Source organism: Tenrec ecaudatus, chromosome 2 (assembly GCF_050624435.1).
Source record: "Tenrec ecaudatus isolate mTenEca1 chromosome 2, mTenEca1.hap1, whole genome shotgun sequence".
In the NCBI taxonomy this organism is placed as follows: Eukaryota; Metazoa; Chordata; class Mammalia; order Afrosoricida; family Tenrecidae; genus Tenrec; species Tenrec ecaudatus.
The window spans coordinates 197,666,493-197,694,087 of NC_134531.1; the positions used below are offsets into that span (position 1 = coordinate 197,666,493).

At 40.5% G+C, this 27,595-nt stretch overlaps 1 protein-coding gene and 1 pseudogene across 1 annotated transcript; one reads left to right on the top strand and one right to left on the bottom strand.

The window, feature by feature from the left end:
* Window positions 1–1,542: 1,542 nt before the first annotated feature.
* Window positions 1,543–2,481, top strand: LOC142440318 (olfactory receptor 2L2-like). The gene has a single exon (XM_075542789.1). The coding sequence runs from the start codon at window positions 1,543–1,545 to the stop codon at window positions 2,479–2,481; it is 939 nt and encodes a 312-aa protein (XP_075398904.1).
* Window positions 2,482–6,252: 3,771 nt separating this feature from the next.
* LOC142440319 (protein Flattop pseudogene) lies at window positions 6,253–27,529 on the bottom strand (annotated as a pseudogene).
* Between the last annotated feature and the right edge of the window lie 66 nt (window positions 27,530–27,595).

The window sequence follows — 27,595 nt, forward strand, 5'->3', positions numbered from 1 at the left end:
GAACAATAATAATTATTCTACTATTGACTGCGCTCACAAGCTCAAAATTCAGTAGTTTTCAAATGATGCCAGTCAGATCAGTTCATTATTTATGAGAAAGTATAGAAGATGATTATTAATGTATTTAACTAAGAATCCTTAGACTTCACTAATTGACTAGAGGATCTCAAGTTTTGGACTAAAGTCAGCTTTCCCAAGTCACCAGCTTCTAAAGCACTTGGCACTTTTTAAAAAGACACCTAAGTATTCAAATCTCCAGAAGTTAGACTTGAAATTTACTCTTTAAGAAGAATTCCATGTGATTTTGGTGCACTGTTGAGTTTCAAGACCAAAGTAAGGCCAGATTTCGAAGGAGTTCAAAAAATCAAACAGCAGATGAAAGCAGCATGCAAGACTGAATTACTGCAGCTTCAGAACAAACATTGTTAGTGTTTCTGACACTCGTGGCCTTGATGAAACCTTTGATTTGCATGAAGCACTCTAGAAGGTGATGGAAAGTACTTCCTCCAACTGTCTGATGATTCCTTTTTCTGGTGATCTGCCTGGCAAGGTAGAAATACAATGGGCAACAATGAGGAAGTCGATAAAGTGTTTTAAAAAACACACACACTTGAAAAATGTGCCTTGTTTCATTATAAATGAAATAAAATTCCATCATAGTATAGTCTGATTGAGGTTACATATCAACTTATTCATACATTTTTTGTGAAATTGGTAAAGATTTGCAGAGCAGATCAATTTTCCTAAAAGTAGGTCCATTGTCTTCCTTTTTCCTGGATACATCGAGTTTAGGCTTTCCTTCTTGTTGGACCTCTGAGCAGTTAACGATAGGGAGATTAACAGACCTCATTTCTTTGCACTTCTGTGAATACAATCACCACTATAAAGAAATCTATAAGGATTGAGAATCCTCGACATTTTCAGATGGATAGCGTTACGTGAGCAGAAGAGAAGGTGAACAAAAATGGTTAGAATTTGATGCCAGAATATATAACAAGGCATATCCCATGATGTTGTTAGATGTCATCAAGTTGGCCCCAATGTGACCTAATATACAAACATAACAGTCATCTTCATGAAAGTCAATATGTTTAGACTAATTTCCAGCACTATATCACAAAGTATTCTGTTGTGATATTTACGTTTTTTTATTGGCTAAGCCTAGGAAGTAAATAAATTGCAGGCCTTTCTTCCTAATCTGTATTAATCTGGAAGCTTTGCAGAAACAGTCATCAAGAGTGACTCTGCCAGTATTGGAGATGCCAGTAGCATAACAGGCAGCAGCATAACAACACAGAATCTACCACAGTATGACAAGCTGACAGCCTGGTGGTGACATTTCTTATGTACCAGTTATTAATTCCTCTCCTGTGATTTCAGCATCTTCATAAAACAGAGAAAATTCTTGCTCCCCCCAAAAAGCTTTCATGGCCTAGGATCAGTTACTATATTTTATTTGTCTGGTTTCATCCCCCGTTCTCCTATATGCATATGCTTTGAAAGTTTCAAATCTCTTTCAGGTGGAGCTGATAAGAAGAAACCATGGATACAGGCAATGAGACATTAAGCACAGACTTCATTCTCCTGGGCCTTTTCCCGGGGATGAAACATGTCGGCATCCTTGTCTCCATGATCCTCCTGATTTACACCATCGCCTTAACGGGAAACACCGCTCTGATCTTTCTCATCTGGCTCGATCCCCACCTCCATACCTCCATGTACTTTCTGCTTAGCCAGCTCTCCCTCATTGACTTGGCTTTCATCTCTAGCACAGTCCCCAAAATGGCAGTCAACTTTTTCTCAGGGAAGAAGAAAATCTCCCTGATTGGCTGTGGGACTCAGATCTTCTTTACCTTGACTCTGGGGATTGCTGAGTGCATCCTCCTGACCCTCATGGCTTATGATCGATATGTAGCCATCTGTCACCCTCTGAAATACCCAATCATTATAAGTCCCCAGGTCTCCCAGCAGATGGCCATTGGGTCCTGGGTAGCGGGGGCTTTGGCATCCCTAGTTCACACAACCTACTCCATGCACTTTCCTCTTTGTGGCCCGCGGGAACTCCATCACTTCTTCTGTGAGGTAAAGGCCATCTTGAAGCTGTCCTGTGAGGACATTTCTGCTTATGAGAAAGGGGTAGTGGTGACCAGCATTATTGTGGTTCTTCTCCCTGTAAGCCTAATTTTGGCCTCCTACACCCTCATTTTCCTGGCCGTCTTACGAATGAACTCACCAGAAGGGAGGAACAAGGCTCTGGCCACCTGCTCTTCCCATTTGACTGTGGTCACTTTTTACTATGGTCCAGCCATGATGATATACATGAGGCCTGGATCCTCCCACACCCCCATCTTAAACCAGGCTCTCTTCATGTTCGACACCATCCTCACTCCCATGATGAACCCCCTTATCTACAGTCTGAGGAACAGGGAAGTTGTGGGCGCACTGAGAAAAGTATTGAAGAGATGCCTCATCTCAAAGTAGGTTGTTCTGTTTCATGGATTTAACTGAAAGATTTATACAGCGTTACTGAGAGACCATCGAGTTGAGGAAATCAATTTAGTGCTTGTATGTCCCTGTTTTCTCCATCTACAAATGTTGGACACCTCATATTCCTTCCTTCTAACAATGGCAGTTGTTAACTACATCATTGAACTTTTATGGATTTTGGAAGAAGAACAAAGTGCTAGTGGTTCAGAGAAACATCTCTGATGTGGACCGTTCAGCTGGTTTTGGTGAAATGAGTTTTGCCCCATCCTCTAAGAATGCTTTCTTTATTGTGCGATGGAGATAATCCAATCTCCTCTTTTCTTTCTTTTTGAAGTAGCAAGAAAGAGGTGAGAAAATGTACTCTACTTTGGGAGACAATAAAGTAGTCTACAAAAGTACAGAGCATTTACCAGCTTGCTTTTATATAGGACTTCTGAATGAACGGCCAGTTAACTGCAGGTCTTAAGTAAGACCAATGTAATCAAGAGAGATACAGCAATTTTCTTTTTTGACACCTACTGATGCACTGAGTTATGTTCATTAGGCCCTCCACATGGAGCTTATCTGTACCCTCTTCTTCATTGTTTTCTCCTAATTCCCAGTAACAGTCGCTTATGGAAGTTCACTGAAGTCTATCCAAATTCCTACAACACTGATTTTCCTGCATGCAGGTCTCCATTTTCATGGCCCAGAGACCATCATTCATGTGTGCTTTTCATGCTCTACAGGGTAAACTATAGACTCCTTTTCTCGATAGAAAGGCCTTTCATGGCATGGTCTAGCCTGCCTGCTACCAAATCTAGATCTACTTGACTCCAACAATGCCCAGAGCTTGTTGTTTCTCCTGAGTGCAATTTTCTCACCCAGTCATGCACTTTTCCCCATGCTGTTCCCTATACCTGGAAAATGCTTTTTCACTACTCTCCCAAATCCCCTTTCTCTTCATGGCCACCCCTACTCCCTCTTCCACCATTTGTCTGTCAGTTTGCCATACCAAGGTGGCTTGTGTGTTACCATGATACTAGAAGCTATGTCACTGATAGTTCAGATACCGGCAGGGTCACCCAAGATGAATATATTTCGGCAGGGCTTCCAGACTAAGAGGACTAAATAAGCTGAACACTTCTGGGAGGTTATCTACTGAAAACTTTATGAATAACAACAGAACGGTCAACATAACATTGGGCTCAAATATAACAGCCATGAGGATGGGGCAGGACTAGGCAGTGTTTCCTTCTGTTGTAAATGGGTCAATAAGAGTTGAAACAGACTTGATAGCATCTCACAACAACTTCTTCATTCTTCAAATCTGAGTTCATTAATTCCCACTCTGTACGGCTTTTCTTTATCCAAGACCAATTCATATGATCCTGTCTGTCCCCAAGACTATTGACATCCCTGCCTTTTAAAACTCACACATATGTGCAAATTGGTTAGAGAATTTATTTTCATGAACAATTCACAGAATTACACATGCTCATGAATCATTCAAATGTTGAAACAAGACGGGAAGGAGCTATCCTGAGAATTCCCTCTTTGGGTCCCTGGTTTTCATGACTGTTTTAGAAATCATTAATTGTAATGTGGCTGTCTTCATTTCTTTTTGTACAGAGGAGAAAATTGAGGCTCGAAGTGGCTTAGTCAAAGGCACAGTTCTGCTAAATGATAGTAAACAGCACGGAATCAGGTTTTTTGTCTTCTGCTGACCTGTTTCCACCACAGAAGTAACTGAGTCTAACAGAGAAAGCAGCCCTTCATGCTGGAGGATTTACTTCTCAAGAGAGCAACCTCAGCAAAGTTTTCTGGTCACTACAGGCTCAAATTTCATCATCTGAGAAGCTGGAAGAATTTTTTTTCACCTTGTGGTCTGGATCACTAAATTAGAAAATACAAATTTAAAAAGTTGCCAATCGATAAATACAGAGTATTAAAATATTACCATTTTACCACACCAAAGCAAATATCAAGTTGGTGAGACCATCAATTAAGCCAAATGTAGTCAATTTTACTTATTTAGTTTCATTTATTAATACCTTGCATATGTGTTTATAGACATGCGTTCAATTGTTTTTAGTCAAAATAAATCATTGTGTTACATTAACCATTTTAGAAAGATATAAGGAAAATAATATAGATAAATGTAATCTGTCAATTGATATGTTATAATAATCCAAATAACAAAAATTAAGTTAGTCTTAGTATAGAACCCAATTTACACATTAAAAAAATTTCATTTTAGCTTTCTTTGAGTAAGCTCCCTGTTTCTCATACAGCATGAACTATTTAGATATGTGCCAATCAAGCCTACCTCACATAACAGAGTATCATTTTATAGTCATAAGCTAAAGCACACATTGGACATAAATGGTATGGTATCAGAAATGTATGACTTTATATACCCACTTCACTGGACTTCCCAGAGACAGACTGAAATTCATGTGATTGCCTATAGTTTAATAATAATTTTATTACATATAAATATGTACAGGATGAATTTTATTATAAGCAGTGTTAAGTATACTGTATGATGCTTTGCATTAAACATTTGGGTTTGTTTGCTCATTTTTAAATCATTTTATTGGGGGCTCATACATCTTTTATCACAATCCATCCATACACCCACTGTGTCAAGCACATTTGTACATTTGTTGCCATCATCATTTTCAAAACATTTTCTTTCTACTTGAGCCCTTGGTATCAGCTTCTCATTTTTTCCCTCCCGCTGCCACTCTCCCTCCCTCATGAACCCTTGATAATTTATAAATTGTTATTATTTTTTCATGTCTTACACTGACCGATGTCTCCCTTCACCCACTGTTCTGTTGTTCATCGCCCAGGGAGGGGGCTAGACACGGCTCATTGTGAATGGTTCTCCCGTTCTTCCCCTGCCTTCCTCTTCCCCTCTTGGTATAGCTACTCCTGATATTTGTCCTGAAGTGTTTATCTGTTCTAGATTCCCTGTTTCCAGACCTTACTTGTACCCATGTACATGCTCTGGTCTAGACAGATATGTAAGATATAATTGGGGTCATGATAGTGGGGGAGGGGCAAGCATTAAAAAACTAGAGGAAAGTTGTATGTTGTATCAAATGCTATACTGCACCCTGACTGGCTCATCCCTTCCTTATGGCCCTTCGGTAAGGCGATGTCCAAATGTTTACAGATGGGCTTTGGGTTTCCACTACACACACACACACACACACACACACACACACACACACACATTGGTATGCTTTTATTGTGGGTCTCAGATGCCTGATACCTGATCCCATCAACACCTCATGATCACACAGACTGGTGTTATTCTTCCATGTGGGCTTTGTTGCTTCTGAGCTAGATGGCTGCTTGTTTATCTTCAAGCCTTTACAACCCCAGACTCTATATCTTTTGATAGCCAGGCACCATCAGCTTTCTTCAGCACATTTACTTATGCACTCATTTTGTCTTCAGCAATCATGACAGGACGGTGAGCATCACAGAATGCCAGATTTTAAAAGAACATATTCATGTGTTGAGGGAGTGCTTAAGTCAAGGCCCAATGTACATCTACTATCCTAATTCTTTTTTTTTAAGAAGATTCAACAATGTTTATTTTTAAAATTCCCTTTGCTCCCATCCCACAATGACCCCATTCCATCACATTCCTGACCTAGGGATGCAGGGTGGGGTGAGATATGTGGTCTTGCTTGCTCCACTGTAGATAAGTGTTCTTTCTCAGTGTGGCCTTGAATCCTTTCTGGAGCCCCAGGTTTGAATTTGGGGCCCTCAGTGAGAGCGTCCCAGTGAACACAGGCTTCCAGGGGCACTGTCAGGGGTGGTAGGTGGATTTTGGCGAGCAGGAGTGTGACCTGCAGAAGGGTGTGGGGTGTGCAGTTGCTCAGAGGAAGTGCAGTTTGTGACTGGGGAGTTTGGGATTCTGGTTGTCTTTGGTGCTTGGTGCACAGTCTTTGTAATAGGCGTCCTCCCGAGTTTCTTTGGACCATCTAGATCATGAGACTCGACTAAGATTTCAGAACATAGTCCATCGGAGGCCTTCAGCAAATCTGGAGTGTTCTGTATGCTTTTGGCGAGGAAGGCAGTGCTGGCCATGGTACAGGAGGTCAGAGTCACCTGAGCAGGAGGCATCTTCAGAGGCATTTGCCAGGTGCCCATGAAGGAGCCCCAAGCACTTACCTTGGAGCAGGTCACGAAGATAACAGGTGACCACAATCATTGGCCATACTCGAGAAGAGCCTTCCTGGGAAGAGATGCTCTTGTTTTGGCTTGCTGGGAGACCAACTCTGCAGATACTTGGATGAGAAAGTTTTCCCATACTCAACTCTTCTTGGTGATACATGTGGGGGTGGGAAACGAGAGGGGCAGGAGAGAGTGCTGCCTTAATTCTTAACATATAGAGATATAAGTACATAGAGCTATTTATCATTGTACATGAATACATTTACATATGTGAATGCCTGTATTAGACCTTTATAAATGTACTTTGCCTCCTAGTTATTTCCTCGATGTCCTTTTACTTTCCTCTTGTCCCAACATCATGTTGGGCCTTCATTCGGGTTTAGCAATTCCTTACTGTTACATTGCCCTTGATTAAGACCCACTAGGAATCCTACACCCTTCTCTGCATTGATTTTATTTCACTTATTGTTCCCTTGTCCCTAGGTTGGTTCCTTTCCCCCACCACCCCTTCTCCTGTGTTCCCCCGGAAACATCAATTTTGGGTTTTTTTCATCTCCAAATTGTTTATCCTGCCTAAATCATCTAGATAGACACGCAGAGACATTAATATGTGCAAAAACCAGGCAAAGCCCAAGAAAACAAAAAAGGAAGGCAAAACCAACAAAACAAAAGCAAAATAACAGGAACAAAAAAATTCAATAACATAAATGGAAAAGCCTATAAATAGTTCCAGGTCTGTTTTTTTACCGTTAGAAGTATATTCCAGTAGAGAATGATGGGGAGCCACACTCTGTCCCCAAAATCTATTTTTGGTATTCCACGGGGATTTCATCACTTTACTCCCCTTTCTGCTCTGTTGTTTACCCTTAGTGTTTCACCCCAATGTGGTAGGGTTAAATTGGGAACAATTTCTGCACTGTGTGTCCGGTGTTGTACTCCTTAGGGTGATGGTCCAGTGAGAGACGTCCTGTCTTGTGATGGGGCCGGTGCTGTGGTCCTCTCTGTACAGTGTCTGCTCTGAGCATGAATATCGTCTTCAGGGTTTGGTTCACCAGGATGTGTTTCCCTGATGCTCCATCCCTCTTCGTTTATTCCTGTGTGCTCTAATCAGATGTGCCCCTCCCTAGGCTGTAGCTTCAATGCTGTGCTCTGAAGTGCATTCTTCCCGGGGTGGGATAGGGGTGGTCCACAAAGTTGATATTGGGGCCAGCCCCGCAAACCTATCTCTATTAGTTCCCTAGTACAGGCTAGTATATTGTATTCACGTCTTGGTGCATCGAGTTGAAGCCTGGTCTCTCTCCTGCGTCCTTTGTCACTCATGTTGTCATCTTATGCTGTCATCTTCCTCGCTGTTCTGAGAATGAACTCCCCAGAAGGCAGGAACAGAGCTCTGGCAACCTGCTCCTCTCACCTCTGTGTGGTGGGTCTCTATTTGGGTCCAGGCAGGTGCATTTCATGAGACCCGGGGCTGCCAACACTCCAAAGCTGAACCAGGGTCTCTTTCTGTTTGGAACGGTTCTTACTTCTCTGCTTAACCCCCTAGCCCACAGTCTCAGGAACAAGCAAGTTGTACGTGCACTGGAAATGTTAATGGGGAGGTGTCAGACCTCCAGGGAGTGGGTAGCAGTACCGTGCACTACAGACAATGTGTTCTGTTGCACTTGGGGTCACTATGAGTCAGAACTGACTACATAGCACCTGTAGAACAACAATGGTAACAGCAGAAGGAAAAGTTGTCAGTTCAGAAATTATATCTGTGAAAGTCAGGGAGTGAAAATCCACTACACTTACTGAGTTATGTTTTTCCTAATTTTAAGGGGGGATGTGTTTAAACCCATTTCTTCTTTAAGTTATGATTTTTAGATTAATTGTTTTAGAGGAAGGACAGGGACTGTGCCCACCGAACTCCTCTACTAGTCTTACTTAATAGTCATGGATACTTCAATATTTAACAAGCTTCACGCCGACTGTGAGAGAGGAAAAACAGTGTCTGCACCCCTAATGCCCAGAACATTGCCCGCCACACAGAACTCACCTCCATTGGCAAAAGGAAAAGATATGATGATAGACTGAGAAGCAAGTAAATTTGCCAGAGTTGTTTTGTAATACATAAAATGATCATTCCTTTTAATCCTGTAAACGTGAGGTCTCCAGTCTATGTCAGTGATTCTTAAGAATGGTTCTCTGATCACTTAATGAGAATCACTTATAATTTTTGGCTAAAAATGTAATTTGTGCCCATTCTGGACAAACGAAATCAGGATCCATGGGCATGGGGCTCAGGAATATGACTGAAGTTTATGACATTATTCTCAGCTGTACAAAAGGATGAGAGCCACTAATCTACTTATTGACCCTGATACTTCTCTAGACTCAGCTTAAAAAAAATTATACCCAACAAATGTACAAGTGTGCTTGACACAATGGATATATGTATGAGTTGTGATAAAAGCTGTATGAGTCCCCAATAAAATGATTTTTAAAGAAAAAATAAATTATCTCTTCTAAAGTTTCCTGATGTCTTTATAGTATAATGTTCAAGGAATTAAGATCAGTATAAGTACTAATGATACTACCTTAAAATACTAAAGAATAAAGTTTTATTTTTGTTTGAATGGAGTCCCTGGGTAGCACAAATGTTTAAACATTTAGGTATTAACTAAAAGGTTGCTTCTTCGAATACACACAGAGGTACCTTGGAAGACAGATCAGGTAATCTGCTTCTGAACAGTCACAATCATGAAAACCCTAAGGAGCACCTGGGGACATTATGACTTGAAATCAATATTATATAATTTGAAGATATAGAACACATAGAAATGAGTAAATAGAACTGTAAAATAGCAGAAAGACTACATGATTATAAGAAAGACTATTTGATACAAAAATATGAAGGAATATATTCACGATGCAGAAGAAACATGTTAACAGGGCATATTGTTGATATTTTCAAAATGTTGATACATGTGCAAAAATTACATATATTCTATGTAAATATAGAGAATAACCCAAATTGACTGCCATGGGGTTTTGGCGACTCACAGTGACCCTTCAGGTCAGGGAGGACCTGCCCTCGGGAGTTTCTGGGACTGTAACTCTTTAGAGAAGAGAAAGGACCCAATTCCTCCTGCATAAAAGCTGCTGGTTTTGAATTGCTGACCTTGAAGGTAAAAGCTCAACTCATAACAACAGCTACCAGGGCTCCTAATGCAGAGACTATTATATATTAATTAATGACTAATGTGACTGTGTGAAAATTTTAAAATAAGCTACTTTTCCAATAAATAGGAAACATTAAAAAGGCCACGAACATTAACACTCTCACGGTCTCAAAAGCTGTCAATTGTTATTATAGGGACATGAGTGCTTAACTTTTGGGAAACATGAAGATCTATACAAGGGACTAGTCCCCCCCAAAAAATGAAAACAAAAACAAACAGATTATTCCCAAAGCTATGCATTTACATGTTTTTTAACAGAACAACCTTATCACCTTCAAAGTACACTCCATTACACTTAATAAATTTGTCAAATCTGCCACTCCATTCTTGGAAATATTTCCCAAACTCATCTGTTTAGATGGCTGACAGACAGCACCTTCCACGTCTTTTTCTTCACCTATTCTACCTCATCAAATCGCTGTTCCTTTCATGTCCCTCTTCGTTCATGGAAACAAAGTCACACAGGTTGAGATCAGGTGAATAAGGTGTGTGGGGTCAGAGAGACATGTTGCTTTTTGTTGCTGTTGTTTGCCAAAAATTGGTACACTGAGATGACTTTTTGAGCAGGTGTGCTGTCATGGTGGCAAAACCAGTGCCCCATCTGCCACAAATCAGCTCTTTTTTGTCTCACACTGTTACACAGTATTTTCAGAACCTCAAAATAGAAAGTTTGATTTAAAAGTCTAGCCTGGTGGATTGAACTCCAAATGCACTATTGCCCTCACATCGGTCAAGATTTTTAGCCTGGTTTTTTTTGGGGGGGGAGGGCGGAGGGGTATCCCCTCAGATATCAAGTTTCAATCACAATACTGTATTAAAAATGGCTCCTCCTGAATGTCTAATATAATCAGGCTTAGAGCAATCTGGAATAAGAAGGGACCCAGAAACTTCTTTTGAAGCTTCATCAACAGGTCTCTATAATGAATGAAAATCCTCCCTCCATTCTCTCAAATAATATAGACTATAAAGAGAGGTGTTCAGGAATGTCATGGGAATGTCAGGACGTACTTTGTCGTATCACTGTATACTGACTGGTACTCTACAGAAACTATTGCCAACAACATTGTGTTTAGAAAATGACTCTAGAAAAGGAAAGATAATAATGCGGAACAATTGTTCTGGCTGAAGTGTTAAAACCATTTGTTCCTTATTTCACTTAAGTTTGATAATTTTCATAAAGTTTTATTTTTTAAAATCATTTGATTGTGGGCTCGTACAACTCTTATCATAATACATACATACATCTAGTGTGTCAAGCACATTAGTACATTTGTTGCCATCATCATTTTCAAACATTTCCTTCTACTGGAGCCCTTGGTATCAGCTCCTTGTTTTTTCCCCTCTCCCACTGACTAGTTGATTCTTGTCTGATTGATTCAGTTTGGCACTAGCACATAATTCTTGAAGAGACTAACTGAATAAGATTCTAATGACATGTTATCCCATCTGTAGACAATTGGACATCCGCCTACCGAGGGGTCACAGGGAAGGAATGAGTGAGTCAAGGTGCCGTACAGCACTGATGAAACACACAACTTTCCTCTAGTTCTTTCGTGCTTCCTTTCCCCATTATCATGACCTCAGTTCTACCTTACACATTGGATTAGACCAGAACACGCACACTGCTACTGATAAGGGCCCGCAACACAGGGAATCCAGGAGAGAGAAACCCCTCAGGGCCAATAAGGAGAGTAGAGATACCAGGAGGATTAGGGCAGGGTGGAGGCAGAAAGAGGGAATTGATCACAAGGATCAATCTATAACCCCCCTCTCAGGGGGATGAACAATGGAAAAGTAGGTGAGGGGCGATGGAGGACGATGTAAGATATGAAAACAATAATCCATAACTTATCAAGGGTCCGTTATAGAGAGCACGCAGGGGAGGGAGGGGGAAGAAATGGGGAGCTGATATCAGGGGCTCAAGTGGGAAGAGAATGCTTTAAAAATGATGATGGCGGCATATATGCAAATGTGTTTGACACACTGGAGGAATGTATGAAATGCGATACGAGATGTAAGAGCCCCCAATGAAAGTATTTAACAATAATAATAATAAACTATCCTTTTGAAAATCCTATGGAAGTTATATTTTTAAATGGAAGCCTTGTCAAAAAATATTTTGATATTGTGCAGAAAGCCTAAAATCCGTTTGCCCAGTCCCCAATAGATGGTGCTTCCTAAGAATCCTCTGGGACCAAACCCCAGGGGTGCGAATAGGCTAGGTCTGTGGCAGAGCGCATTGGAAAGTGCATGCTATAGACGCAGTGAGGCTAAAAGTTAACGCCACGTCATTTGATGTCCCGTCTGGACCATTTTAAGTGTGTTCTAGTTATTAATATTTCAGCTTTCTTTGCAATTGAAGTTTTCTCTATTTTATTTTGTTAATGTGGTTTTTAATTTTATTTTTGTTTTGTATGATTTCCTGTATATGAAATCTATGATAGGAAATTCTATAAAGACAATAGCTGCATGAATAGTTCATAAGGGTAAGGTAGGGGAGGTTTGAAGGGAAATGAGATAATAATAATAATGAGTAGAAGAAAAAAGAAAATGTTTTAAAATTGATTGTGGTGACTCTTTAGTATGACTGAAATTCATTGTACGGTTGAAACCTAAGTCTAATTAAACTACTTTTAGTATGATTCGACTACTGAAATGTATATGTGAATTCTATGTCCATAAAACTGTTAATTGGATATATTTTATTATATGTAGACATATTTAACCTGAAGAGTTACAGTCTATGAAATCCTATGTCCCAGTGAGTCAGACACATCTCAATGGCATTAGGGTTTTTGTATTTTTGTTTGGGGGAAGACATACATTCATCCTCTCCTTCGGATCATGTACTTATGGGAGAGGATCTGTTCATAAAATGAACTATGAAAGGTGATTTAGGGGGGAAATACTAGATTTTTAGAAAATATTTATCTAGTCATTCAGAAGAATCATGATTCCATCCCATTACCTCATAGTTCCTAGGCTTTGTTTCATTCTTCAGGTTTTACTTGTACTTCTCTGCTGTATCAATTGTCCTGTGTACATAAAGGAGTCCTCGTGGTGCATAAAGGAGCTGTATGGTACATAAAGGAGCTGTATGTTCTGGGCACATAAAGGAGCCCTCATGGTGCGACAGCTACACAGTCAATGGACAGCAAACGGTGGTGGTGGGAACCCGCACTGCAGCTTGGTGGGAGGAAGACCTGGCAAGCTGCGTCCATAAAGATGACAAAAAATTATATATATATATATATATGCTGTGGGGGTAATTACACTCTATCAATGTGTACATATGGATTAATAAATATAAGCAGGAAGTTCTGCCACCAAACAAATTATATTTTGACATGCTAGGATATAGGAAAGGATATAGGAAAATTAGCTGTTCTGAAAAGTAATGCAAAGTAATCATAACTTGGGAAACCCAGAGACTCCAAGATATTACAGATTGGAAGGTGCATTGATGGTAGGTGACTATAGGGGAAAGGGTGGGGAAAGAGGTAATTTGATGACAATCTCCTCTGATTTTTACATGCTTCTCTGGCTCTGGAGACTAATTATGTGAGCATTTTCTGAAAAATTAGTATATTGAAATTATAGTTTAACTTGCATGTCCACAGCCAAAGAGATACAAATCTCTCTAGAAAAGATCTTGAAAATTCAGATTCCTACAAGATATGAGTGACTGACTTAGCTCTCACTTCTTGCAGTAATTGTTAAGTGTGCCTCATTAGCTAGGGGCTTGAGTAAGACCTGTGGTGGGTGAAAGGTGGTTTTCTGATTACTTAAATGCCTTCTTCTTGAGCTGAGAGCAGGCACCAACATTCCAGTTCTTGCCTCTGCTGAACCAAGAGCTGAACTCTCTTCATCTGTGCTTCAACCAAAGCACTGTTTCTTCCTGGGTCTTTAGACTCTAAACTTTAAATGGACATAACAGGATGAACCATTGTTCATTTATTTGTTCAGGAAATATTTTTGCAGCCTACAATAGACAAGCACTGGTCTAGGCACTAGAGATAGAGCGTTTAAAAAATAAAGTCTCCAGTGCCACATCTATTATAAAATAATTTATGACTACAGATAATAAAAAAGAAAACATTCAATGTGTCCCAAGGAAGATATGGGGTCTATTCTATATGTATCCCATATAACATTAAACAGAGAAGTTAAAGAAATAAGGAAATCATTCTAATAGAGGGCAAGATTGTTTCGGGGGGAAAAGAGTCAGAGGGAAGATTCTATGTTTTAAATAGATGTGGGTAATTCAGAAAACAGTGATGGGACTCGGTGGAAGTCATAGTCCTTGTGAACTATGACAAGAACTGCATGTTTAATTCTTATTAAATGGGAAGCCAATTGAGTAATTACATAATCTGACTCTGAGGGATTGGGAAGTCAATTAAATAGTTATAATATTTGAGATGGGAGATGATGGAAATTTGAACTGAGGTGGATGCAGTTTGCGTGACAAGGTGCTACTCTGGGTATACCTCATCCCTTTGTAACATTTTGATTAACCTGTGGGTGACAGTCCTCATTGCTGCTAGGCTTCAGACTAAAAGCAAATAACAAGGAGTGAGTTATAGCATTGCAAGAACACAGTCTGTCCCCGATTTTATATACCTCAATACAAAAACATAAGCACCACACTAAATTAAGCAACGTACTATTAAAAACCCCAATGGCTCAAGAAAGACATGAAAAGAGAAATCAGGAAATACTTCGATATGGACAAAAAATGAAATCACATCAGATGAAAATTTATGGAAGATAAATCAATAACTTCTTTATGAAAGACCAAAACAAAGCTTATTCCTATGAATCTGAGGTTCAAACGGTACCAATTTCTCAAATTTTCCAAACTATTTCATCCACTGCTTCTCCTTCCCTCACTACACTTCATAAGCCACTGCACTATCTTACAGAACTCATTTACTATCTCAAAAGTAGATTACATGATTGCGAAAATTGGAGAGTCCCAAATCCATGGGTGGGGGATCAAGTTGGAAACTTCCCATGATGCATGTTGCTGCAAGGGGTGACGAAGCCAAATTGGCAGACCAGATAGCATGATGCTGTGTCACAGGCTACAGAGGTTTTGGGGTTTTGTTTTGTTTTTTAAATCAGGTTATAAGATCTCAAGTTCCAAGAACTTAACAAACCAGATGCAGAATGCAGAAAAGAGATAAAACAGCTAGAACCTTTATATATATTGGATGGTGACCACAGTCTGAAGGAAATGGCCCTTTCTCAAGAAATGTGGTGCATGGATGAGTGGGAAGGTAATAAACAGGTAATGTGTCACAACTTGGCTTGCAGAAGGCTGTGGATGACAATGAGCCTCAAATGTATTTACAGGATCCCGCTTGAATTAAGCCTCCAGAGAATGCCCTATGACCACTGACCAAGGATGTGAACACTCTCCATATGTAACAGACACATTGCAAAGTGAATTTATGCAGGTGAAGTTAGGTTAATATTTAACTTTAACACCTTATCATTTGTTCTCGCTTTTGGCCCACTTTAAATCTGTTGTAGTTTTTATTTTCTGCGTTCTTTTGGTCTGTGGTTATCCTTGTTTTATTTTGTTGTTGTTGGGGTGAAGGTTTTGGATGAATTACTTCTTTTTTTTCAAAACCATTTTATTGGGAGCGAATACGGATACCATATCATTCCATATTTCAATTACATCAAGCAGTATTGCGCCATTGCCACCACAATCAATTTCAAAACATTCCCTCTTTCTTACACTCCCTTGATCAGCTTCCCTTCCCCTCCCCTCCCCCACCGTACACCCCAGGAAGCCTTATTCTACTTAAGGTCTCCATAGGATCGTCGATCCTGGGTTTCTTATAACAAAAAACAGAAAAGCATATAACAAAATTTCAAGATGGCTACCCCCAATGACAAAATACATCTTCAATAAACGTCAATACAAAAGGGGGGAAATGCACACGCACAGAATACGTTGAAAATCTAATCAGGCTTAACACGTATCAAATGGGGAATCAAGTGGCAAGGTTTTAACCATTCAAGTCAGGTTTATCATTTTGATCTCCTACGGTCATCTCTCCAATGCACTCCGTTTGGTAATCAGTTTCTTCCCGTCCCTTCATTATGGACACACTAGAGGGAAATCCCAGGAGGATTATTTCCTGTGCAGATGTCACCAATGTTTCTTGTGCTTCCACTCTCACCCATAGCTTTCTTCAACCCAGAATCTCACAATTTAGGCTCTGATACCATTCCCTCCTTCGGCTTTGGGTTGTATGGTTTATAATACTTGGGTCACGGGTATTGTTGTGCTTCTTGCATGTAGACTTAGTTGACATCTCACTTAGATAGCCGCTTATGTGTAAACAAGCCTTTAAGACACCAGGCACTATTCTGCCTCATAGCTGGGAACCATCTCATTTCTTCACCACACTTTTCTACATTGCCCAGAACCTTTTTGTTCCCTTCCTGGGGTGAGGACTGATGTAAGAATTAATTGTTCTTAAATTGAAGCCAGGATTTAGTGTGAACCCCGAATCCATTTCTGGATCTATGTTTTGTTTTGGTTTCTTTTTTATTCTGTCTTGGCTCTCTTTAAAGACACAGTTAATTCATGGTACAGAGTCTTATCAATCATCTCCCTAGATCATAAAGATGTTTTGTTAATATTTTCACTGATTAGTCCCTAGGACTAATTTTTAAAATATTGAGAGGGTGATGTGGGGCCAGTGCAGGCTAACTACATATCGTAATACTTGAATTATTCACTTGTGCAGAATAAATCCTTATGTGGGTGGACACTATTTATACAAATAATGGGAGTTGGTTGTTAGGGAAAATTTACAATAATATTCACGGAGAATGTCAGTTATAGTTCTGCTGGAAAAATATGCCTTAATACCACATAGAGGACATCGATGCACTAAGTCCATGTCTCCCCATGTACCGACAGCTCAATACACTGGGTATTGCAGTTGTCTGCTTCTTCAAACACCATGAATTTTCTCTCTGAAGTCTTTGGGTTACAGGTATGTTTGAGGTTGTGTTAGTCTGAGGACATTAGAGAAACAAATCCACAGAAACTCATATGCATAAGGGAGAGTTTTATATAAAAGGTAAGTGCATATCAAGAAAATAGCCAAACCCAGTGCTGAATAAGCCCACAAGTTCAATATTAGCCCATATGTCCCACACCAATCCACAAAGTCCTCCTCTATCTCACAAAACACACACAATGATGCCGACTGAAGGAGGAAAGCCAAATCAATGAATGTGTAAGCATCTCAGCATTGGCAGGGGCCTCCACACTACTACTCCAGCACTCAGGACTGCATTGGGGTAGATCCATGTGGCTTCTCCTCAGGGATGTCTTGCAGGAAGTCAGCCTTGCCAGCTGAAGCAGGGAACTGGCTAGGCAGCTGCATCCTGGTCCAACCATCAGAAATCAAGAGACCTAAGAACTAGAAAGGCGAGGCTCACTGAGCCCTTTATCTCTCCGCCCTTCAATTAACCCCACATGTGTTTATCAGTCAGGTTGACACAATAAACTTTTAACTTTATCAGAGGTAGAGATTAGTTCACCTAGGGAATTCCACATCAGATCCCTCTGATGAGGCCTTTGGAGAGTGTTGTGTGCCTTGAAGGTCTAGGAGTCAATGCCCAGTGTTGTATGGCAATTGGCCTGGCTCCCCAGGGTGTGTCCAGAAACCCAAGTCAGGGTAGCTTATTCAGTGTTGCCCGGGATGCTCCCCTTTAAGGGTCTTAAAGGTATTTTAGTCATTTGCCCCCGACTTGGAGGTCAGTCCCTCCTTTTCTACCAACAGTCATGCACGTGTCTTCTCCCACACTTGTCTACTCCCTTTCCCTGCTCCTGACTTATAGCTCTCATCCCTCTGACAGGGCTGTCTACCTGTCTGCAAGTACCTCATCCTAACTTTGCATTACAGTCTCTAACTGGCCAGCATCCCCTCCCCCTCCCTTAATAATATCATCCCAACTGACATGAAAAGTCCTCTGCCAAAGTGACCTTCAAGTTATATACCTTGAGAGGATGCTGTATGGTTCATTGTCACTAGTCAGGCTCTCTACCACGCTGTATGGCTACTCTGGCCAGCAAATGGGATTCCCTACAAGCCTGAGCTTGTGCCTGTCCTATTGTTTGTCCCTACAGCAGCAGAATCATACAGTATTTGTCTTTTCGTGATTGGCTAACTTCACTCAGGATAATGTTTTCCAGTTCCGTCCATGCCATGAGGCACTTCCTGGTTTCATCTGTTTTTAGGGGTGTACCGCATTCCAGTGTGTGTATGTACCCTAGTTTCATTATCCAGTCTTCCACTGATGGGAATTTAGGATGCTTCCAACTTCTTACTATTGTGAACTGTGCTGCAATGAACATGGGAGAGCATATGTCTGTTTGTGATCTGTCTATTATTTCTTTGGTGTATATGCTCAGTAATGGTATTGCTGAGGCATATAGCATTTCTATTGCCATCTGCATTAGGATTTGCGATAACGCTTCCCACAGTGGCTGTATGTATTTACAAGCCCACCAACAGTGTATAAACGTTCCAAAGAGAACCATGGGTGAGGTGAGACAGCAGTCAGTATAAGATATGAAAATAATAATTATTTAGAATTTATAAAGGTCCCATAAGGATGGGAGGGGAGGGAGGAAAAAATGAGGAGCTAATACCAAGGGCTCAAGTAGAAAGAAAATGTTTTGAAAAGGATGATGGGAAATATTTTCCAGATTTTTTCCAGCTTCTGATATAAAACACTATATCAAGATTGAAAACCCGAGTTCCTGCTTTCTTCAATCTGTCAACAGCCCCCAAGCAAGGCTCTTGGAATGCAAAGGTCCTGAGTACTCCAAAGCACTGGGTGGGGCTTATCTTTCAGAGCTTTCTTTGCAGGCATGTCCTAACCCCATTTAAAGATCAAATTTTAATGGCTCAAAGCAGGGGGGTTACAAGCTCTCTATTTTGGCACTTCCCAATAATCATTTCTATCCATCATTATATCAACAATAATGAGCAGAAGAAATTAATATTGACAAAATTGAATCAGCCGCTAAACCAAGTTCTTAAAACAGTCAAGTTTAATTCTTATTTAGCTTATCTTAAGCTTTATCTAAACTATTCTATTGATAGAAAACATGGGATTCAGTCTCTGAGAGCATCAAGCCAGAGCCAGTCTCTCTGACAGCCGTTTTGACATTCTGTCTGCCATTTTCATTCACCAACATGGTCTCTGAGAAATTCAAACTGCAATTTCAACCTCTGAGCTCAAAATATACATTAATCACATTCATTTTTGCCATTTCACACAGGAATAGCCTAAGGTTGCAACCAGACAAAATAATCAAAACATTAACTTCCCATATTCTTTCCAGAGAACAGCATGGTAAGCTGCATGTCCATATCTGACCTCTGGCTAGCCAAAGAAGAAACACTACTTACTGTAAGGTCTCTCTCTCCGGGACTAGATTTCAGCCTCGGTCCTTGGCTCCGCGCGAGAAAGGTTTCATGCCGAAGCCGGGCTCGTGATCCAAGTGAATTTAATGAAAGTTCAAAGAAGCATCAGGTTTTACGCGGCACCCATAGGATTCCTTTGACCATGCGGCCTGGCAGAGACTGCTCCGGGACACGCAAGGATCTCTCCCCTCCCACGAGACGACGAGACCACCCAAGCAAGACCCTCTCCGTCTCAGTTCCTGCTTTCTTAAGGGTTCCCGGGGGAGGCGTGGTGAACGACCCCAGGTCGATCCCATTGGTTGAATTGCAGTAACCTGGCCCAGGTGGGCTGCTCCAGGTGTAACGCCCATCTCCACCCACTGGCGGGAAAATCCAGCTTTGTCCTTTGCTGGTTCTCCTGGGCATGCGTAAATGGACTTCCCAATTACCTAGGCTAAGCTACCTAACAACGACCATGAGGTAGAGGTCAAACAAGGATCCTTTCTCCATCTTTTCATTTGTTTCTCTAATACCCTGCTCCCAAGGTACCCTAATGTGTTAGTCGGGTAGACTAGAAAAACAAATCCAGGGAGACCTATATGTATATAGGAAAAAGGTTTATATACAAGAGCAATTGAATATTGAGAAAACATACCAGTCCAGTTCAAATCCAGTCCATTAAGTCCAATATTAGTCCATATGTCCGATACCAATCTATAAACTTCTCGTCTGACTCATATAACATGCAAGGACGCTGAATGCAGGAAGATCACAGGCCAGTGGGTGGGAAGTCTTGTGGATCCAGTGGTGGTATAAGCTTCTCAGCACTGGCAGGGGTCTCTACGTGGCTTCTCCAGCTCAGGACATTGGTAGTTCCATGTGCCTGGTCAGCTTCAATGTCTCCCAGGGAGTGAGTCTGTGTCTTGCCTCAAGTGAGCTCTTTAATTCCTTAATGCCTCCAAATAAAGTCATCAAGCTATGACCTGGTCAATAGGCCAACCTCCACCTCTTCACTCTTAATCCTCTCAAATTGACAACAGATTATGTACCTACCAGATCAACAAAATGTGCTTGACACGATAGATATGGAGATTGTTATGAGTTGTAAGAGACCCCAGTAAAATATATTTTTTAATGAGTTTGAATCTCTTTACACCTTCTCCAGAATTTGATCTTCTCTGTTCCTTGTGTTCTTTTAAAAAAAATTGGTTATGAGTCAGAGAGGTGTTATGTGATATCTCATGATTTTCTTTATATAAAATCCCTGATAGATAAATCTATAGATACAGTAAGTGGAGGAGTAGTTTATTAGGGTTATGACAGGGGCAGTTGGGGGAGGGGGATGTGGAGGTAAACCAAATGAGTACAAGTGTGAAAACTGCCCTACAATTGATTGTGGTGATGGTGGCACGACACTTTAATACGTTTAAGCCATTGACCTGTAAGTGATGTGAAATACATGTCAACAAAACAGTTAATTTGGACAATAAATTAATAAGTATTTGCCCTTAATACCCAAACCTCAATAGTTAATATAACTACTGAGGTACTATAACTGCCCATATAGATATATGTAGCCCAGATATAAGTAACATGTGTGGCTTACATTAAAATGGTAGTAGGACCTAAGGGTAACTTACTAAATTTTATATACTTCCCATAATTTCCATTAGATCTTCTTTCCAATGTATATTTTCCCAATGTTATACAAGGTACATTGCAAGCATATCTAGCTGAGCCTCTCTGCCCCGACTCATTCTATATCTTTGTCACAAGTATTGTGTACAGGATCTACTCCAGGAGAAGAGTCGGAACTAAGTAAAGATGTAAGTAAACTTCAAAAACAGTGGTCTAAGTTGTATATCCCCCCACAGAAGGGTACAGGAAGGGATGATTCAACCAAAGTGCAGCATAGCACCGACAAAACACATATCATTCCTCTAGTTCCTGAATGCTTCCTTCCTCCCACTACCATGACCCAGTTCCACCTTACAAATCTGACTAAACTAGAGAACACACCTTGGAACAGGTAAGAGTTCCCAACACATGGCATTCAGGACAGACAGACCCTTCAGGAGCAGTAGTGGAAGTAGTGATATAATGAGGGTAAGGGTATAGTCAGTGAAGGAGCGGCGGGAGGATGGGGAACCCACCACAAGGTTGGATATATAGAGCCCCCAAAAGGTGATGAATAACGGACATGTGGGTGAAGGGAGACAATGGACAGTGTAAGATATGAAATAATAATAACAATATATATTTGATCAAGGACTCACAAGGGGGGGAGAGAAAGGGGAAGGAAGGGGCTTATCTCAAGTGTTCAAGTAGAAAATATTTTGGAAATGGAGATGACAACATATGGACAAATCTGCTTGATACAATTGATGCATTGAATATTTTAAGAGCTGTAAGAGCCCCTAATAAAATGATTTAAAAGCAAAATAAACAAAACAAAACAGTGGTCTAGTGAAAGGTGAATATTTTTCTTTGGAAAAAATTGTGAAAAGGTTCAGACCTGATTATACAAAGTCATACTAATTAAAGTCTTGGGAGATAATCTTTCCAGAACATTCTCCCAAGAGAGACTCAAGCCCTCAATTAGCAAAGGTATGGGTCATGCCAACTGCTTCTACCTCTGACCAGCACCTTCAATTTATATTTGTGCAATTTATTAATGATCACGTTTGGGGAAATAAAAATGAAAATAAGCTTCTAGCTATGCACCTCTCAGTCAATCCTTGGGCTTAGTTCTGATGCAGAGAAGAAGGACCTAATGTTTCTCCTCCAGGATTTCCAAGTGGCCACGATGACGGGAAATCATGGAAATTAAAAGGTAGCCAACTTTCACAGTACTGTGGCACAGAGATCAAAACAGTCACTGAGTGTTTTCTGTATTTCTGAAAAGAGATTACTCATGTTAGTACATTGAAAGTAACATAAATATGATAACATCTGAGATATTCAGAATATATTTAATCATCGACAGCTGCCAGAAACTGCTCGTCAAAAGGGTAAATACCTTCTTCTTTTACACAGAAGTAAAATTGTCAAATGCGACTGCCTGTGTAGATACCCCAATATGTCTGCACAAAATGCTAAGACACTGACTCCTCTTCTTTTCCTTCTGTGTAAGGGTTTTCATTTAAAGGTATGTTTTTTTTTGTTTTGTTTTGTTTTTAATTTTTTTTTTATTTTAACAATTTATTGGGGCTAATACAATTCTTTTCACAGTTAGGTATGTTTTTCATGTAACAGTATTGAGTCTCAAATCTAATGGTTCATTTTCAATATAATTTATTCTAAAAAAACTGCAGGAAATTATGTGCCTCCACTTATTCAATTGTGAGGATTTACCAGAATTGGATTAGAATTTTAGTCTCACTACCTATGTGCTCTTAAACCTTGAGTAAATAATACACTCATCTCTTAAGGTTGTCACTAGGATAAAATACAAAATTAGAGGGGGTTTAAAGAAATGACCACATAAATGCAGTACTTTGAGTATGTTTAAAGAACTCACCACACAACAAAATTTAACAGTGTCTATAACTTGTTTTATTTAATGAAATATACATTCACAGAATAGTATCAATATCACTTCCTTCTAATTTCATCTAAGTTATCTATTTTATAAAGGGAAAATTAAAACATAAAAAATCTATTAAAACTTATATCCAATAAATTAAAGTATGAACCAAAATATATGTATTTTGAGCATATATTTTAAACATATAATTACTCAATATGGTAGAAAATAAGTTACTGGGTTTTAATAGCATAATAAGTGAAGCATGCACTGCACTGGCAGTTCCCGCAGAGTTTGCGATCATCCAGCACATCAGTTCTTTTCTGACAGAAAACCTTTGGGAGGGAATGATAATTCCAGTGCTACTCGGGGTGCTATAGCCATATTTCTACTTTATTATTTTTCACTCACTGTCTTAACCAGGAGCCTTGGTGACCAGTGGTTATTAGTTGGGCCGTGGTCCACACGGTCAGCATCTGAAACCATCAGCCACTGTGCACAAGACACAGAGGACTCCCTATTCCCCGGAAGATTTCCAGTCTTGGAAACTCACAGCAGTTGTCCTCTAGGGTCACGAGGAGTCGGTGTGATCTCCGTGGCAGTGAGTTCGGTTCCTTTGGTTTGTCTTATCCAGGAGTGAGGAAAAGTAATGTATTGTCCTTTCTGGAATCGTGGAGATGGTGAGAATTCTGTTTCAGACTGGTTCCTCTGCTTCAGGATTGCTGAGGCTGCTTTGAACTTGAGCACAGGCAAGGCTGTAATCACAGATGGCAAGGACTGGATGGCTGCCACTCGGTGCTGAGCGTCTGTGCCTAAATGCTCTCCTGCTCTTTTTTTTAAATCATTTTTTGGAGGATTCTTACAACTCTTATTACAAAGAATACATCGATTTTATCTGACATATATGTACACACATTCTATCACTCTTTTCTAGACATTTACTTTCCATTAAGCCCTGGGATTAGCTTCTCCTTTTTGCCCTTCCTCCTACACCCTCCAACCCTCAGGGCCCCTGATAGATTGTAGATTGTTAATTATTTTCAATTCTCACTCTGACTGCCATCTTCCTTCTCCTCTGGTTTCTGTGGTTCTTCCCCCTGACTGGGGTTGTGTAGTTATGTACCATTCATTGCAATGAGTGGCCCCTTCACTCCCCCCCTCTCCCACTTCCCCCTACCTTTTGGTATCTCTATTCCCATTCCTGTTTCTGGGTTCCGTGTGTTGCTTATACCTATGTACATGCCTATACCTATGTACATGCTCCCATCTAGTCTAGATTGGGAGGCGGCACTGAGGTCGTGATAGCTGGAGTTGAGGAAGCCTCCAGAGAACAGAGGTGTACTGCGTGACCCTTTAGTGTGCCCTGATTGACTCATCCCCTCCTTGCAACTCCTCTGTGTGGGGGATGCTCCATTGTCCATAGATGGGCTTTGGTTCTCCACTCCAACCCCCCTCAATTCTCACCAATGCAATTTTGTTTATTTGTTTACTGTTTGTTGTGAATCTTCTGATGCCTGTTTCCAGTGATGCCCATTGCCCAGTCTTGACAGCTCACAGTTGCACTGGCTGGTGTGCTTCTTCCATGTGGGCTTGTTGCTTCATGGCTGGATGGCCGTTTGTTTACCGTCAAGCCTTTAAGACCCCAGACTCTGTATATTTTAATAGCCGGACACCATCCTTTGTCTTATCCACATCTGCTTATGCATCCATTTTGTCTTCAGTGATCGTGTGTGAGTGTGTGTGTGTTTGTGTGTGTGTGTGTGTGTGTGTGTGTGTGAGGTGGGGCAGGAGTGGAGAGAGAATGCCAATTTCTTAAAACTGTCATTTTGCCAATTTCTTAAAACAGTGTTCTTGTATTGAGGGGAGGTATGAGCAGAAGCCCAAGGCCCATCTGCAGCTTCAGTGTATTGCCTTATAAATATATGTATATAGGTCCATACCACCATTGTTATGGATTTATGTATTTGCATAAGTGTACACCAGTTAATCTCCCTATCTATGCCTTGGCTTCCTAGAGCTTGCCTCTGTTTCCTTTTGCCACCTCCTGCCCCACCATCACTTAATCCCTTCTTCTCCCTCTCAGTGCTTCCTCTCCACTAACTTGGTGTTGCTCTAATACTTACAGGCTCTCTACCCTCTCCTAGATGCTGGTTCCACTTCCCTTGTTATTCCCCTGTCCCTGGCACTGTCCGCTTACCACACCCATCTCCCCACTATCTTCTTCCCTCTCTATCTTCCTGGGCCACTGGCCCATTGCCTTCTCCCTGGGTTTCCCTCCCATGGTCCAACCCATATAATTAGGCAAACCATCCATGTCCAAGTCCAAACAATAAGAAAACCTATGGTTGAAGAAAGAAAAGGGAAGAGAAAAAGATGAGAAAAGAGAAAAAATAAAAAATAGCCTAGATAGGCCCAGGTCTGTTTTTTGGTCCCCATGGGACCCTCTCCCCTGATCCTGAGGGAGATATGGAGGCTGAACCTCCTCACCCGAAGTCCATTCTTGGGGCTCCTCAGGGGCTCTGTGGCTCGGCTTTACTCCAATTGCTGATCTGTTAGGCTCCATTCCCCCATGTCTCCCCACCGTTTGTCCCCATCATTGTCCCATCTCCATGCTCTCCTGGTTATTTCAAGGGAGAGAATGCAATACATTAGGATGTTTCATAAAGCTAGGAGGACATAATAATAAGCAGCATGTTTATTTTCAGGTGAACCAACAGCGATCAGGCCATGCTTATTAATCAATTCTAGAAAGATAGTAGGAGGGAGATGTGTGTTTTTTTCTACCTGGTTCTCTTATCTGCCATCTTCAAGGAGGAGGATCTGGAGGAAGCAGAGATACAAAGGAGAGATTCAAACAAGGATTGTGGTGAGTGAAGAGGTGCCTGTATTCTCTGAAACATGTGCGTAGTACATGACGTCGAGGCATTATGAGTTCCTGAAGAATTCCTACAGGTGTCTGATTTTTGAGAGTCAACCGTTAAAATTCTAGCCTCATCTAAATAGATATTTACTGGAATTCAAAAAATTGTATCTTTTAAATTCTAATATAATTTTGGGAAACATAATTTGTGTAAACTGAGGCACTATAATCAGACTGCTGAGGATCACCTTGTGACTTCTATACCTTAGGGAAATATTACAATTCCTCTAAGTTTCAGTAAAATGGGGAGGCAATTCATTATCACAGACAATTATATAATTACATAACAATTCATATAAAGTATTAGCATTTGATGATTAAACAATTATCATCATTATTATTATTGATGCTAGTATTATTTTGTTGTTAAGGTTCTACCCTTGTGAGCTGTACAAAATAATTTTAGATGAATTTCAGTGGACAAAGTAGTAAATCCAATCGCTGTAACTAAAATACTTTAAATGCTGAGCAAATATTTCCATGTTTGGAGTTAATATCCCCAAAATGTCTTGGCTACTAAATCTTACATTGAACAATGGCAAACAAATCTGTGGTTCTCTTTGAGTAGAAACGGATCCATGTGATATTGACATATATATATATATATATATATATATATATATATATATATATATATATATATCCCTGTGTCCATATATTATATATTTCAGGGTTTATCACCATTTTTCCTTCTAAGTTGAATACTGATTGGTTGACTAAAATCATTAAAACCAGAAAAACATAAACAGGTTCTGTGCTTGACTCTGAGCAGACTATGGCAGGCCTATATACCAGGCCTATATAACCGAGCCTATAATTACAGAGAAGAAGTCAAGGTGTGTGTAAGAGTCAATTTTGGAATGAGAAGAAAAGATGATAACAAGAGGGTGAAGAAAATGAAAACCGAAAGGCATGAAGTTAAGTAAAGTTCAAAATATGAATTGACATAAAACAGAGAAATTGGGGGAAAGTAAAAAGCAGAGGTTGCTGTCTGGGCTCCATCTGATTGGTAGATTGAGTAGGTGGCTGCTCACATGCAGATCAGCATGGAAGCAGCCGAGAAGGAGCCGCATTTTCCCACGACTTTGACTCTGGTGCTTGTCATGCTGGCACTGGAGGCCTTTGCAATGTCCTGAAGGCTTTGCCCTTGCGAGTCTGGAATGCCACGCCAACACACCAAGCACCAGGTTCAATATCAGATTAATAAGCGCTGCTGGTCCATTGCTGGGATCACATTTTGACCATTATAAAAATAGTCTAGAACCCTGAGTAGCTGAGGTGGGCGGAGGAAACCATCTGAGAAGGAAAGACCCAAACAGGAGTTATAGTCACTTTATTGAAATGGGTTAAGTAGGGAAAGTGACCAAGAGCAATGCTAGATGGTTCTCATTATACCGACACATGTACGTGCGCGCGTGCACACACATACACACACACGCAATCTGTAAAGGGTAAAGTTATCATGACTGTTTCAGTTGCATGAAGTACAATTCTCTGAACAAGGCACCAACCACTTGTGTTTTGTCCAAAAGCTATGTGAAATAAGGTCTGTATGATTTGGGACAAACCAGAACTTGGCTACATAATATGTTCACAGAGAAATATACTACAGATCCTCACCAGTCACCACAGTGCATGCATGAATTGCATCAATCAGTACACCTGACATGAAAGCCAGGAAGTCTTGAACATCTGCAGTGTCCCAAGTGTTGGCTAAAAGTTGGCCTCCTAAAACTACTATTAAAGCCATTGGCCCCCTTCTCTTTTCAGCATAGCAATCAGCATAGCAATGCTCATTGGTCCCTACTCCCACCCA

Excerpts from the sequence above, each read along its gene's own strand:
- LOC142440318 (XM_075542789.1), top strand. The coding sequence starts at position 1,543 with ATGGATACAGGCAATGAGACATTAAGCACAGACTTCATTCTCCTGGGC.